The sequence below is a fragment of the Suricata suricatta genome, chromosome 2 (assembly GCF_006229205.1).
Source record: "Suricata suricatta isolate VVHF042 chromosome 2, meerkat_22Aug2017_6uvM2_HiC, whole genome shotgun sequence".
NCBI classification, from domain to species: Eukaryota; Metazoa; Chordata; class Mammalia; order Carnivora; family Herpestidae; genus Suricata; species Suricata suricatta.
Genome location: NC_043701.1, coordinates 16,968,576 through 16,984,583, shown reverse-complemented (window position 1 = coordinate 16,984,583; position 16,008 = coordinate 16,968,576). Strand labels below are relative to the sequence as shown.

The window sequence follows — 16,008 nt, the reverse complement described above, 5'->3', positions numbered from 1 at the left end:
GTATGAGTGAAAACATATATCTGTCTTTGTCCGACTGACTTATTTCACTTGGCATAATACCCTCCAGTTCCATCCACGTTGTTGCAAATGGTAGGATTTCATTCTTTTTCACTAAGATAGTTTTTGGATGTGGAAGAAGTAACTGGAGAGAGGGACCTAGCGCTTGGAAGTTTCAGAAAAGATGTGGATTTGGGAGTCATTTTTCCAGGGAGCCCTTGGGGCCCTTGACTTCTAGCCTATACCCCCAACCTAGCTTTTGTTTCTTGTTTTATGTTAAGCATCTGTGTTAGAAACTCTTCAGGTTGTTTGGTACTTCTCTCTCCACTAATGTTCCAACTCCTGTCCTAACAAATAAACACCAGGTGCATTTTGTTGATGGTGTGGTGGGCTTTTTTTGGATCGTTCTCAAATAGGAGATGAAAGTCAGGATGCAGAAGGACAGCATCAGGTTGGTCTAAAACTTATTTCTTAGGGCATTCTTCATCCTTCCACACTTCTAGAAGCCTTACCTGTTGGGATTAAAAACAAGATGTTTTCAGATCTCCTAAAACTTAGCACAATTGCTCTCAGAACACTGTCTTTAAACATCTAGGGTCCTTTCATAACCATTTGGTACTGCAAAATTGGTGTTGTACCCAGGCTCTTGGTGCTCTCTTCTTGCCTGATGGCCCATGGTGTTTTTAACTCCATTAGCCCATCTGGTTTAAATCTGGCTCACCTGTACTGTTCCATTAGTCCCTGGAGGGCTGGGTGGTCTTCATTGAAACTTAATAGACCCATTTAAGCATCAGGGAAAGAAGCAGACTAAGCAGTGATGACCTTTTAATTCAATTTTCATTGGAAGGATTTATTTATGGTTATCGGTGTCAGAAGTGTTTCTGGATCTTGGTCAAGAGTTTCAGCTCAGCCAGATGTGAGCACAGGCAATGTGGACAAGTTCATTAGGAATACAAGTTCATCTAATGCTCAGAACTGCCCCCTCTCCGTGAGTGCAGGCAAGAACACAACACAAGGTGGAGAAGGAAAGTGCTATTCTACTGTGGTAGCTTGACTTCAATCTCATGCAGCCCATCAACATATATTTGGAATCTGCTTCCCCACCTTCCCCTTTGACGTAATTAGCCCATGGGCTTATGAAACCATATATTTCTTCTTAACAAAGAGAGGACAACTTCAAAGAGTATGCTATAGAGGCCAGTTTTGGCAAAAAAGATTGTCAAGTTGATTCTGGACCTGACAAAACTCTAACAGAATTCTTAACATATGTCAGGAAGCACAGGGCAATCTTCAACCCAAAAAACTGTGGCAAGAAAAAAACTTTTTTCCCCTTTGTGCAACATTCTGCAATTGAGCAGGCATATTAAAGCATAAATTTGACACTCAGTCGGTAATCGCTGAAAAAGTGAAATTTAATGAAATGAAAGTTCTTGGGCCACAGGTATTAGATTGCATCTATACGACCTTAAAGTCCTACCTGTTGCATATTCTGAAATGAGCATGTTGAAACTTTAAAAGATAATTTGCTAGGTCACATAACCAAAACAGGCGTTTGGTCTGATTGTCCTCAGAGAAGAATTTTTCCCCGCCCCCTGCACTCTCAAAGCACAGTGATCCCTTCTGAGCGAACAGTTCTGTTTCATGTAGCAACTGGGTGCCTGACGTCCAGGTTTCAGTTGGGGTTTTCAGTCCTTACCATCTTTGTGAAAGGAATCACTAATAGAATGACACAAAACAAGATAGAAACTCCTAGCTATGGAGATAAGCGGGAATACAGGATTGGTTGCCAGGGTGGGGGCAGGGGGTAAGAAAAAGATGCAAAATAAGTCTTCAGTGCTTCTCTGCTTATTGTGATGAGTAGATACTAGAAACCCACCCTCTTCAGGGCGATAAAGGACTACGTTCCTCCTTGTCCTCCCCTGGAGTCGGGAGCATTATTTCCTCTGGAGAAAGCTGGCCTTGTGTCTCCTGTGTGGTTCTAGGGGGGACGTTCTAGAGAGCTCTGGAGCAGAGCCCATCAGCCTGGGGGCTGCTGCCGCCTCTTGGTCCCTGAATGCTCCTGGTGCAGAGATGGCCTTGTTCAAGCACTGAACGCCACGAGAGGCACAGCCGTGAGCAGGACCCAGGCGCCAGCCCCCCAGGAGCAGGGTGGCCCTCTCCACCACCCCCTGAAATGCTCCCACCTAGCTTGTTTCCTTCCTGCACACATCAGGACGTGGGAAGATTTCACGAGGAGTTGACTTAGTGTTTTTATTTTGTTTTCCCTCTCCTGATAGGATGTAAGCCCTGCCTGGGTAGGAGTCCTGTCCGGGTACTGATGCCGTATCTGCAGCACCCACAATGGTGCCACATACCATGAGGCTATGAATATGTGTTGACAGACTGAATTAGCTCACAAGGTAGAAAACTGATGGTCCTCGCTGCCTCCCTTGATAAAATTCATTCCGACCGGAAATGGGCCCAGTTTCTTTCTAGTGGGGGATTTTGTCTCCTTGTTAGTTATGCCCCACATGACGACGTCTCTCCTCCTTCTGACTTTTCCCTCCCTTCATGGCTCTGCACCCAAGGCATTTTTTAGCTTCTAGAGCTACAAGAGGTGTTTTGTTTTGTTGATTGTTTTTTTATGGCTTGTGGCTGGCAATGGGTCTCAAGAAGGCTGCTTTGAAATGATTCCGCCAGGGGCGCCTGGGTGGCTCAGTCGGTGAAGCATGGACTGCAGCTCAGGTCATGATCTCCGGGTGTATGAGTTCGAGCCCCACGTCAGGCTCTATGCTGTCTGCGCAGAGCTGGCTTCAGACCCTCTGTCGCCCTGTCTCTCTCTCTCTCTCTGCTACTCCCCTGCTCATGCTTGCTCGCTTCTCCCCCCCCCCCACCGCCCCTCAATAAATAAACTAGAAAAGAAATGATTCCCTAGGTCTTGGCTGGGCGAGTATGCTTGGATAAAGTGCAGATGTGAAGTGGGAGAGACTCCAGCGCTGGGTCCAGCCGTCAGGTCCCCAGCCTGCTGGCCAACGTGGAGGGTTGTCCAAACCTTTGCTGTGAGGGAAGCCAGTGCTGGCTCACCCTGCAGCTTGTGCGGGAGAAAGCTGGAGATACAAGATGATAATGTATAGAGAGTATAAACTTTAGGCAGACTGCCTGAGTCAAGCCCTGGCTCTACCACTCGCTGTCTGTGTGACCATAGGCAAGTTACTTAACTTCTCTGAGCTTTAGTTTTCTCCTCTGAAAATAGGGATGATGATAGTCCTACTTCATAGGGTTATTATGAGGATTAAACATGTCAGTTCACATAAATACTTAGAATGGTGCTCAGATCACAGCAAATTCTCAGTTAAACTGGTGAAACAAACATCAAAAAGTCCTGAAACTCTAACTCCGTTAAATGGTAACTTTTTGATAAGCAGAGGTAGATGAGAGTTTCCAGGTTCATAGTGTGGTATAGATACAACACCTTGTAACATGACCTTTAAGCTGTCAGAACCAAAACTCAGTAAGTCCCTGGATACAAAAATCAGTTGCGTTTCTATATATAACAACTATCCAAAAAGAAAAATCCATTTACAATAGTATCAAAAGGGATAAGATACTTAACCACGGAGGTGACATAGTTGTGTTCTAAAAACTATAAAAAATTGGCAGAAGAAATAACAAAAGCAGAAGAATTAATATTGTTAAAATGGGGACCAATCTTCCCAAAGCAATACATTGATCCAACGCAACCCTTAACAAATCCCAATGATTGTTGTACAGAAATAGGAAAACACTCCCTAAAATGGATTTGGAACTACCAAAGACCCCAGATGGCCAGGACAATGCTCGGTAAGCAGAACAAAGCTGGAGGTATCCCACTCCTTGATTTTAAGAAACCCTGCAAGATTCTAGCAATCAGCAATGTGGTATCAGCATAACCTATGGATCAATGGAACAGAATACAGAGCCAGAAAGAAACCCTCACATGTATAGTCAACTAACATTCGACCAGGGGAGCCAAACCTACTCAATGGGGAAAAAGTCTCTTTGTTAAGGGATGCGGGGGGGCGGGGAATTGGATCCACACATGAAAAATAGTGTAATTGGACCCTTATGAACAAAAATCAAAAATCAACTCACAGTGGACTGACGATTTAAATATAAGCCCTGAAACAAAAACTCTTAGAAGGAAGCAAAGAAAATCTTCTGACATTGGGCCAGACAATTATTGTTTTTAATACCAAAAGCACAGGCAACATAAAGCCAAAGAAAAAAAAGGGGGGGGGGAATGCGGATTACATCAAACTAAAAAGCTTTCACACAGCAAAGGGAGTCATCAATAGAGCAAAAAGGCCACCCAAGGAGTCGGAGAAAATATTTGCAGACCATTTATCTGGTAAGGGGTTAATATCCAAAGTATATAATGAATTCCTATATCTCAGCAGCAATAAAACCAAGTAACTCAATTTAAAAATAAGACCTTTTCTGGCCAAAAGACACTTCCTTCTAAAGAAGACCTACAAATGGCCAACAGGTATGTTGAAAAGGTCCTTGATGTCACTAATCCTCAGGGGAATGCAAATCCGAACCACAATAAGTTATTGACTCCTTTATGTTAAGTTCATTGCTGTATAAAAAAATAACAATGGACAGGTCTTGCTGTATAAAAAAAAAAAATAACAATGGACAGGTCTTGTTCCCTTGGCAAGGAAGTGGGGAAAAGGGAGCTCTTCTTGGTGGGAATGTAAATTAGTACAGCCAGCATGGAAAACAATGTGGGCGTTTCTCAAAATACAAAACCTAGAATTCACATTTAATTCAGCTGTAGAGACCAAGATGGAGTCACTCATGTCAAGCAGTGATTCATGTGTGACCTAATCAGCCAAGGGCACAGTAGCTAAGACCGGTGATCACCAAAACCTGCACAGGCCGATGGCACCCAGAACTGGTAACCATGAAAGCCAAGAGAGCCTGGAAGAGCGGACTGCTGGTTATCACCAGAAGTCTGCAAAGGCCCAAGGCTGACTAAACCTCTTTAAGAAGGGACGGCATTGGCAGACGGTATGACCCACTGTCAGATGTCAGGCTCTCGACCTGCGCTCTTCCGCGTCTGGCGGCCCTGAAGAGGCAGCCGCTGCTTAAGGCTCTGCCCAGCTGGTCTGTGAACATAGTGAGATTCTCCACTGCTTGAATAGAGTAAGCAGTGAGTGCAGTGAGAGCTGACCTGGGCCAGAGCCCTTACCTCGGGGAACGCAGACCGACTTGGAATTTGCTTCGTTAACCTCTTACGCCTCACTGTATCTTTGTTGTCGTGTGACTTTGTAGTGTAGCTGGTGTGATGTGTGTGAAGCCAAGTTGTAGGTCATTGAGTTGGGAACCCTGAGCCGGCTTTACAATTATGTTAACCTTCATGATTGAATAAAGCTGCCTTCGCGGAAAGACACAATTTGTGTACATGACTTCATAGTGTAGAGGGGACATTGGAAATCATGTTTCTGGGGTCTAGCTAAAGGAGTTGAAATCTAGAGCTCAGAGATCTGCTCTGCATTCCTGTGTTCATGCAATATTATCCACAGTAGCCGAGCTAGGCCAACATCCGAAAGGTCAATAGGCAAATGGAGAAGGAAAGTGTGGTATAGATGGACAACGTCCCATTATTCAGCCTTCAAAAAGGATGTTCTAGACAGACCTTGAGAGCATTCTAAGGGAACAAGAAAAAATAGTGTATGGTCTAACTTATAGGTAGAAACTAAAATAGACTCATAGGGGGTGCCTGGGTGACTCAGTTGGCTAAGAGTATGACTCTTGACCTTGGCTCAGGTCATGATCTCATGGTTTATGAGCTCGAACCCTGCATCAGACTCTGTCTTCTCTCTGTCCCTCTCCAGCTCGCTCTCTCTCTCTCTCCAAATAAGCTTAAGAAAAAAAGAATCCTAGAAGCAGAGAGCAGAATGGCAGTTGTCAGGGGCTGGGGGAGGAGACAATGGAGTGTTGGTCTCTTAGTCTCCCTTTTTAAAATGATTATTGTGTATATTGAGTAAGGTAATGGGATTAAAAAAAAAAAGTCCTTGGCACAATGCCTGGGTCCTAACTTGCGTACAATAAATGTTAAAGAATTTAGTTGTGAAATTAGCATAGATCTGAGCACTTTCAAGCCTATGTTTTAAAATGTTTTATTTAAAAATTCTTTTAAATGTTTATTGAGAGAGAGAGAGAGAGAGAGAGAACGAGAGAACAAGAACCTGCAATGAAGGGACAAAGAGAGAGAGACACAGACTCCAAAGCAGGCTCCAGGCTTTGAGTTGTCAGCAGAGTCTGATGCGGGGTCTGAACCCACAAACTGTAAGATCAGAACCTGAGCCGAAGTCAGACAGCCAGGCACCCCCTTTCAAGCCTACTGAAAGGCAGATCTGACTAGTAAATCCCAAGCAGTGCAACATGGCCGGACTTGGTAGCCTGCTGCGGCGTGACCGCTTGGAACAATGTTAGAGTTCAGGCAGGGACACAGATCCTAACACACTTTCCAATTTATTAGTAAAACCTTAGAAAAATAGTGCTTCTTAAATGATTTTAGGGGCACCAAGGTGGCTCAGTTGGTTGAGCATCAGACTTTGGCTCAGGGCATGATCTCACGGTTGGTGGGTTCAAGTCCCACATCCGGCTCTGTGCTGACAGCTTGGAGCCTGTAACCTGCTTTGGATTCTGTCTCCCTCTCTCTCTGCCCCTGCTCAGGTGCATACTCTCTCTCTCAAAAATAACTTAAAAATTTTTTTTAATGTTTATCTAGTAGTATCCTCAAAACCAGCACCCAGGGATCAGGAACTGTCTACGCATTATTTTCCTTTGTGTAATAAGATGCCGTGACTGTGAATGTTGCCAGACATGTGACCCATCATTCTATCCAAACCGTGCAAAAAAGACGACCTTCTGCTGCAGCTGCTGAAAGCGCAGAAGTTGCTAGGGTGGCCAGACCATCCTTTGTTTCGCTACTCTATTTATAGCTTCAGTATAGGCCACAATGGCTCAGTGACCTGCATTTGACCCCGTGGTCAGCATTTCCTCAATGAATCATGGTCACTGTAATATTTGTCTCAACATCCCTGGTTTGGGTTTGAGGTACCAGGAGTACTTTGAAAGCTACATGGCCAATATTTGGGTACAAGGACACATAGGTGTAGCCCCAGGGTCCTGACAGCCATCCTTCAGCCAAGATTTACTGAAACAAAGCTTATTTCAGAACAAATGCACTGACTACCAGGCGGGCAGGTGCTATCAAAGCTGCTAACTTTTATTCTCAATCAGTCATGGTTTCAATGTAATAAGGGCCTTGAAAAAAGCCTTCTGGCTGATGTGTGATGATCTGGCCAACAGACGATGGTTAGGTGGGCTGTCCCAGAGCTGGTGAGCACCCACTGCTGCCAAGAGTCCGAGTTCACAGCGCCGGCGCACTGAGCGCAGCGCAGAGGGGTCGAGAGAGCGGGACTTGGCCTCCCCCGTGTGGCTCTGTCCTGATGTAGGGCTGACGGGCAGAAACCAGCAGGGACACCACCGAGTGGGGCAGTCCCAGCGATCGGGAGTGGGGAGAGCACAGGATCAGGAGACTCCAGAGCTGTGCTCCCAAGTGCCTTGCCTGCCTCCTTCCCCGTCTGTAGGACTGAGGGAGGGACAGAGTTCAAGCAGGTCAGCCCTGGGGACTCCAACCCTGGGCTCCCGTGGAAATACTAGCCACAGCAATGGACAGGACACCCGGTGTGGGGGGGAACCCCCTAATAATGGTCATTCTGTGTTGTGTTGTTGGAGTAGCGCTTGTTACATCCTACCCTCACTTCTGCCCAGAGTGTAGCTTTGAAGCTCCTCTCAGGAAATTCTTGGGTGGCCAGATTTGTGCTACCCCTCACGTGTTTAAAGGTTTCTGTTTGCTTCCCTTCTAGGAAGCCATGCTCGATGACCTCCCCTTTAGAGGCTTTGAGATTCTTTCTCTGTGATCTTTCAGAGAGGTCCTCACAATCTAGTACGTATCAGAATCACCTGGAGGGTTCCATACAACGGACTGATGGGCTCAGCCCGCGCTGGGATTCAGTAGGCCTGCACTGGCATTTCTATCAGGGGGAGGTGATGGAGCTAGGCCACGGGCATTCTGAGAATCACTGGTCTTGTAGAAGGAAAAAAACATCTGGTACCCATCTGACCTCCACTGTGTTGTACCAGAGACCTGTGATAGCTGATCTCTGATCACAAAAGGTTTCCATGGTAATTGCCTCCAATTGACTAAAACTCCACAGAACTAGATTTAAACACTTAGATGGACCCTAATTCTTAAAATGGAAGTTTCACTGATTAAAAATATTGGTGAAACACTCCCACCTACAGCCACCTGCTACCCTACACTTAAACCCCAGCCAGCAACTAAAGCTTCTGAAATACCGCTTTTGCTTTATTTAGCATCTGCACGTAGTATTACTCAGACGATTTCAAAAGTAAAATGTGCAGTAGTCTTAGGTTGTTGACAAGATTACTACAGAACCAAACTAGATAAAATCAGTTTTTTGAGGTTCAAAGTGATTTAATGTTATATCTGAAAATTTGCTCTGCAAAGTACTCTGAGGAAGTGCTTGTGGTCAAGTAAGTTTGGCAAACACGAGCCTGCGGAACGTTGTAGAAACTTCATGAGCGTGTGAAAGATCGGAGTTGTTTCCCATGACTGGGTTTTCCGTCGCACCTTTACAGATCCTGATGCTTTAGGAACTGCTGGCTATACCTTGCTTTCAGAAAGCCGGGAGGATTACTGAACATTTTACAAATGAAACAGTCTGAATCAGGAGACTGATAGAAAAACAAGATGTTCAGAAGAGTAGTATACTTTATTTCAATGAAATCTTTCCTATGTCTTAGTTTCTTTCCACTTATTTTTTTCCTAGAGGTGGGATGCAGGAGGAAATTTAGATGAATCAAGAGTTAGAGCCAGTCACGGGACTGGTACAAGCGTAGAGGAGTCTGGGAAAGGAAGGGCCTAGTAACTGAGGCAGGGAGGAAAAAGGCAGCTGACACGTTCCGTATAGCACAATTCAAGTTTATTCCATTTGTTCTTGCAACACAAAACTTAAACACAGTATTATTTAGCATTCGGATGTACATGGACTAGGGTAATATGAGAAACCCAACTGTGTCAAAAGTATTACACTGTGGAAAAGATGAACTCAAATATATCAAAATGCACAAAGCACTAGTCTTCCTCCGTTACTGCTTAGAAAGATATGATTGTTTCTCCATTTACAAAATAGAATTAGGACGATTTAAGTTCTTAATTTTGCATGCAAAACACTGCAACTGCTTATGTAGGAGGGCACTCTCCCCAGCTTCTTCTATACACAATCGAGTACACAATATTGCATGAAGTAAAGAGCAGCTCAGTTGAAGTTTTAGGAAAAAAAAACTCGGTACATACAGATTTAAGGTCCGTTATTGGGGGAAAGAAACCAATGAGCAAAGGGCCTTACTCGCCTGCAGCTCGCACACGCTGCACCCACCTACCTCTCCTTGGTGCCCCACAGGCTGGGGCAGGGGAGCTACGCACAGAAGAGCTCCCTGGGGCCGCGCGGGCGCTGCGCTCCAACCCTGGGCCTACAGAGAGCGGTCTGAAGCTGCAAGGCGGGGCTGGTTAGTGCGCTACCGCGAACAGGCACCGCGCCTGCTGTTACTGGATATAGTGCATACAAAAGGACTCGTACAAAACTACAGAACATGCAAGATTTTCTCTGAGATGTTAAATATCGAGTGGAGAACAAAACTTACTTAACCTTTTACTAATGCATGTAGTACCAAAAAGCAGACGTGATTTTAAGCTTCCTTTACTCAAAAAAAAAAAAAAAAAAAAGGAACATTAAGTGTTGTGAATTTCTCTGCCAAGTGGTTCAGAAATACATTATAAATAAACTAGTTAAAAAAAATTGTAAACCGTCTTGGCCAGTCTATTCTATGTTAATGGTATTTCTCAAGCAACGGCTCCAGAACTATGGGGCTTCGGAAATGGCTGAGAAGAAGAGGGAAGGCGGAGTAGCCTCTACTGCACTACAAGGAACGTGGAGGAACTGTACAAAGAAGCATGTGGTCTCTACACCAGGTGACGGCAACAAGCAGACCAGGTTTAGGAATGATAGGACAGTGCACTCTCTGCAATAGCCAACTACAACAGGTTTGCAAGGAAAGGTGAAAACTATAGAGGGTAAAATCCAAGCCTTTAAGAAGCATTCTGCCAAGAGGTGAAACCAAAGATATCAAAACACCTTGTTGCTACCAACTGATAAAGTGCCCTCCGTCTTCAATGTGGATAGCTCTGTTTCCGCTCAGTGATGTAACAGCACTGTTGACGGACTTCGAATCCGACACGAATAGGCTGCATTACGACTGGAGAATTATTAGCCAAATATATCAAAGTACTTAAGCCACCATTTTGTTTGTGATTGTTTTCTTGGATGCAGGAAAATTACGTTAGGCTAGTTGTAAGCGAAAAAGCCACAGGATTAAAAAAAAAAAAAAGTCTATGGGGAAAATACGCGCACACACGCACCCATAAATCCACACCCCAACAAACCAATCAGCAATCGAGCAATAAGATTTGTTATTAGCGGGCTATTCTTGATAGTAGTTTCACCCTGCTTTAGAATGCTACGTTGCCTTAAAAAAATCATTAATTCTTGGTGATCCACAATCTGAATGTAAGTCCCTAACCCAACTTAACCCAACCCCCCCTTTAAAAATTTGAGGTACATTCAATTATTGCATGATTTAGCTGAGGACAAAACCCTACTATTTTTAGCAAGCTTTTATGGACGGCAAGTCAAAGGAATCAATGTTTTAAATGCAAGATAGCAAAACTGAAGGGCATACGGTTTAATTACTTGGACTGCTCATGGAATAAACATTTGAACATGTGTCCAAAAATTTCCTGCAGGTCTTAACACCCATTTTCGGGCACTGTATGTTAAGAAAATGGAATACATTCTGAAGAGGTCACTTCCTGTGATGAATGGGTTAGAAACAAAAATCTGTCACACAGGCGGGTTGGCATGTGCTCAACAAAAGCCTACCGACCACTCGGGGAAACCTGGTAACCAGCGTATTTTTGAAGGGACGGGGCTCAACTTGTCCAGATTGTAAATCTCACCCCAGTGACAGCTTTGGTGCAGAATAATCAGCATCCAAGGTGGGTCTGAGAGAGGATTTCCAAAGAATGTTCCTTGATTCTCCAAACATAACCGAGGCCAATCCATTCAAAGAGCAAATGAAGAAAATCCGTAGGTCCTACGACAACTGTTCTCTGTGTGACACTCACAGGCTATGGCTATGAGTCTATGTTTAAATCCCCTTACTACCAGCAGGAGTCTGAAAGTGTTTGAATGTTATATAAAGGTCTGAATCTAGAGGAGAAAGAAAAATATGCACACTGGAATGATTTCTCCTTTAGGCTTCCAAAATTTAAGATTTTATAAATAAAACTAGTCAGTTGTATCTAAAGACACATGAAACCCATGTGAAAGGGGAGAGGAAATCCAAAGTTGAGTCATCCAGCAATTTAGGAGTGCGCCCCTCACCTTAACTGAGCTCCCACGTAAAGCTGAAAGTCGCGGAGGGGACGCTGGTCGCCGGCCGCGGGCAGCGCTCTGAACCCCGCCGGGAGGCCCCGGGGAGCGCGTCTTAAGGCAGAAGGCTAGCGCCGGTCGCTGGTCTCAGCACCCAGAGTCACGCCGCTGCTCACCATCAGGGCCACCACACCCGGAGAGCTGGCCGGGCACAGTCAGACCCTTGACACAACCTAACGAATATGCTAGCTAGGGAGCTGAAAAGGTCAAATGTTACCGGTGAGTTCTGACTCTGCTCTCCCTTGGGTATGAGCGGTATATTTTGTTGGAAAGGGAAAAGAGGAGGACTTGATCAGGGATCCGAGTAAAAGCCTGATCATGGTTTTTTCCCTCTCTTCCAAAACATTGTTTGCTTTTTGTTTTGTTTTGTTTTTTTCTGGTAGTCTGATTTGTTATGAATTTCTCTCTCCCCTCACCCCTCGTAAAGTATTGAGCTGAAGAAGCTGGCAGATAGAGAGTGACAGACAGACAGGCAGCAGTGTGAGGCCACAGGAGAGCCCTTCCTCCAGAGCTGTCGGCCCATCCGTCCGTCACTGGAGAAGAGCTTTGATTGCCTGGTTGTCAGTGGCTTCAAAGGCAGTCAGTCCATCGGGACCTTTCACAGTCTTATCAGCACCCTGTAAAGAGAGAGAAGAGCTGTTAATACTCAATGCGTCCGCGGGGAGAGAAGAGAACTCCGTTACCTGCACAGGCGAATGCTTGTGTCGAGTTCGTCCCCATCCTAATGGGGTGCCTTCTATTGAAGGAAACAACCCCAAATGCTTGGCAAGATTGTAAGATTAAGTTGTAAAATACCAGATGATTTTTCAGGCACTTTCCACTGTAAGCTACACATACACCTTGTCAGTAACAGGCAATGGCTGCCTTTCATTTACACAATCGTGCATTCCTTAAGCTTTAAAAGATCTCTCTGGGGGCGCCTGGGTGGCTCAGTCGGTTAAGCCTCCGACTTCAGCTCAGGTCAGATCTCACGTTCGTGGGTTCGAGCCCCGTGTCAGGCTCTGTGCTGACAGCTAGCTCAGAGCCTGGAGCCTGCTTCCAGTTCTGTGTCTCCTTCTCCCTCTGCCCCTCCCCCTCTCATGCTCTGTCTCTCTCGGTATCAAAAATAAATAAAACACTAAAAATTTAAAAAGATCTGTTTAATATAAAACAGTGGGGGGAGGGGGGGAAGCTGCGTGGCCCAGTCGGTTAAGTATCTGACTTTGGCTTAAGTCATGATCTTGCAGTTTGTGAGTTCAAGCCCCACGTTGGGCTCTCTGCTGTTAGTGTGGAGTCTGCTTTGGATCATCTGTCCCTCTCTCTTCCTGCCCCTTCCTTGGTCATGCTCTCTACAAAAAAAAAAATTAAAAGTGATTTCCTCGAGGTTTTTTTTGTGCTTAAGAAGAAAGCATTACTGTGACAAAAATTATTCTTTTTGTAACACCTTGTAGAGGGTGCATAAATACTGCACATTTCCAAAATTCAGAGTTTACAAACCATTTATTTTAGACACCTTCCTAAAGAGCACTGAGTAATACTGTCGTCACGAGATTTACAAAGACTGAGCAGTGGGCAGTAAAGGACTGCTCTGTGGGCTCTGGGAGGGGGGCCTTCTGTACTCCGGGGAAACCCTCTCTAGCCTGCGCCAGCACTTCACCTGGAGAGTGGGCCCTGGGATATTTCCCTTGCAACACGGCCTTTCAGTTCTGAGACTGTACACACGAACACCTTTGGGTCTGTTTTAGCTGCTTTACTGGAAGGAAGCTCCATGGGAGGGAGGATCTCGTCCGTATTAGTTACCACTGCGTTCCCAGTACCTAGCCAAGTGCCTCACCTGGGAGGCGAACTTGCTCCCACAAGAGGTTCGATCTTTTTAAACTCCCAGAGACCCCAATATTCCACCACCCAGGGGTTCTTCTTGCTAGTTCCTGCCCTAACCGGTGTTTAGTCATCAACCTGCCTCCAGCATCTCGCCTTTCTCCTCATGCCAAACCTCCACTGTTTCTCTGTAAGACCTACAGAATTCTCTAAACTTGGTATAAATGGTCACTTAGAGACCAGTTCTGGTCCAGCCCACTAGTCTCTTCTCCCAACAATCTCTGACTGCCCTGGTCCCAGGCCCTTTGACCATGCCATTACACATGCTGGGTTCTATACAGAATGCCTTCCCCCTTTGTTCTGACAGCCATTCACTCATTCAACAAATATGCAGTCAATGTGTAGACATTGTGTCAGGAGCAGGAGAATCAAAGAAAACCAAGATAGTCTGGCAGTCTGACTAGGGGGAGACGGACACATGACATTATGAATAATAATAGTGGTCTGCTAACCACAGTGGGATGTCATAGGAGGATGTAAATGTAAAAGGCTTTCTGGAGGAGGTAATGCTTGAGCTAAGTCTTGATGAGTAGATACAAGTTGATTAGGCGAACCAAGAAGGAGGAGATGGCATTCTACGAAGTGTTAAATTGTTATAAAGTCCTCTTCAGTATGATTATAACAATTTCTATTTCCTCATTTTGTTAACTGAACTTAACTGCTTCATGGAACACAACAGAACTCATAGTCAAATGGGAGAGAAATGTGTGAGTGAGAATTTCATTGGGCTCAGTCCTCTACAGGGTGTGTGGCAGTAATTGGGATCGCTGTGTTCCAAACCATTTCTTAGTTGACATCTGCTTTCATGATGAGCATTATAAACTGTAATTCTGCACTAACAGAAAGTTTAATATTACAGTGAACATCAGTAGCTTTTTAGCTGCCAGAGTTCATTTCTCTTCTGAAAACAGCATCTGAATTTCATTTTGGGGAGTCCTCAGTGTGTGGAGTTCTGGGACTATGTAACTGAAGGGGCCGTGTATCTTCCTCACCAAGTGTCAAAGATTTACTTGACACACGTGGGACTCTCACTTCTGATTCTGAATCTTGACTGGAGAGCAAAAGAGAGAATAACAAGTCAGCGGTCACTTCTCCCTGTGGGGTAACCTGGAAGAGACCACGGAGGAGTTTCTGCCCCCCAGAGTCCTGTAGCTGCCACCTTCCTGCCTGAGCCTGGTCCTGGACTAGTCCAGGCCTTCAAAAATGCATTTTCTGTTAATTTCTGCCATTTGCAACAACCAAAAAAAACCTAGCCTATTTACATAAGTCACTTTCCCCCCTAATTTTAATGGACTCATCATAGAACTCAGAATACACAAAAACCCATACAACTCCTAATTCTATAAGACACTTTTGTTAACATTTTAGTGTCAGTCTACATTTTTATTCTAAAAATAAGCACATGCTGTAAACATATTTCTTTTAAACATAAATGAGTAACCCTAGGAGAACTGGAGTGATGACATATCAGACAACAAAAATTTTACAATTAATCAGTATTATTACAAAGATGGGCATTTCATAAAGGGTTGAATATTCAAATTTCAAAAATGAAACTGAGAAAACAGTTCCATTTCTAATAGCATCAAAAAGAAAAAAGTACTTAGGAATAAATTTAACACCGTCAAACCAGTTCTGAAAAAGATGAACCAGTTTTGTCAATGTGGCTAAAAAAATTAAAATGATTTTTTTAGTACTTGATGCAGTTATTAGAAAACTTAACATATATTAGTATATTTGACTTGAAGAAACAATTTTTAATAATTTGTTTTTAAATCTAGTGATTTTCATAGCTCTCAATAATATACCCAGGTCACTATTTGCATTATTAACTGTAGATACGACCTTCTTATTTCCTGGTATGTGGGTGAGGGTTTAGCTCACCACCATCTTCTTCCCCAGGCCCTCCCAATTTAAAAATATCAGTATCTCCTTCTTTATAAATTTAAATGATATTTTTTAACTTTTAAAATTTATTTTTTTTAGAGAGTGCGCACACGCGCGCGTGTGTGTGGAGAGGTTGGAGGAGGGGCAGAGGCAGAGATTTCAAGCTGGCTCCTCACTCAGCATGGAGCCCCACCCACACAGGGCTCAATCTCAAAACTATGAGATCATGACCTCGGCCAAAGTCAAGAGTCTGACGTTTAACTAGGTGAGCCCCCAGGTGCCACTAAATGATAATTATTTAAGCCTTTATTTCTCATTCCATTGGTTCTGACAGTATCTCATTCCTCTATAAGATTCATTCTCTGCCTTCCCATCACTCTACCTATTAACTTGGAACTTTTTAATTTTGTCAAGATCAACTTTTATATTCTGTTCTGAAAAAAATTCCTTTTATCCTTTATAGTCACCATAGTGGATATTACATCCCCAGGACTTCTTTATCTTCCAACTGTTAGGTCTGTATCTTATGACCACCTTCACCCATTTAGCCCACTGCCCGAATCTCCCACTTCTGGCAAAAACCGATCTGTTCAATGTATCTACGAGTGCAGTATTTTGTTTGTTTAAAGATTCCACATATATGTGACATTATATAGTA

At 44.2% G+C, this 16,008-nt stretch overlaps 1 protein-coding gene across 1 annotated transcript in view; it reads right to left on the bottom strand.

The window, feature by feature from the left end:
• Positions 1–9,021: 9,021 nt before the first annotated feature.
• MTPN (myotrophin) overlaps positions 9,022–16,008 on the bottom strand; it is a 55,535-nt gene continuing 48,548 nt past the window's right edge. Inside the window, exon 4 of the mRNA XM_029922879.1 lies at positions 9,022–12,223. Coding sequence (XP_029778739.1) covers positions 12,137–12,223 — 87 coding nt within the window. The 3' untranslated portion in view covers positions 9,022–12,136. The remainder of the gene's footprint in view (positions 12,224–16,008) is intronic.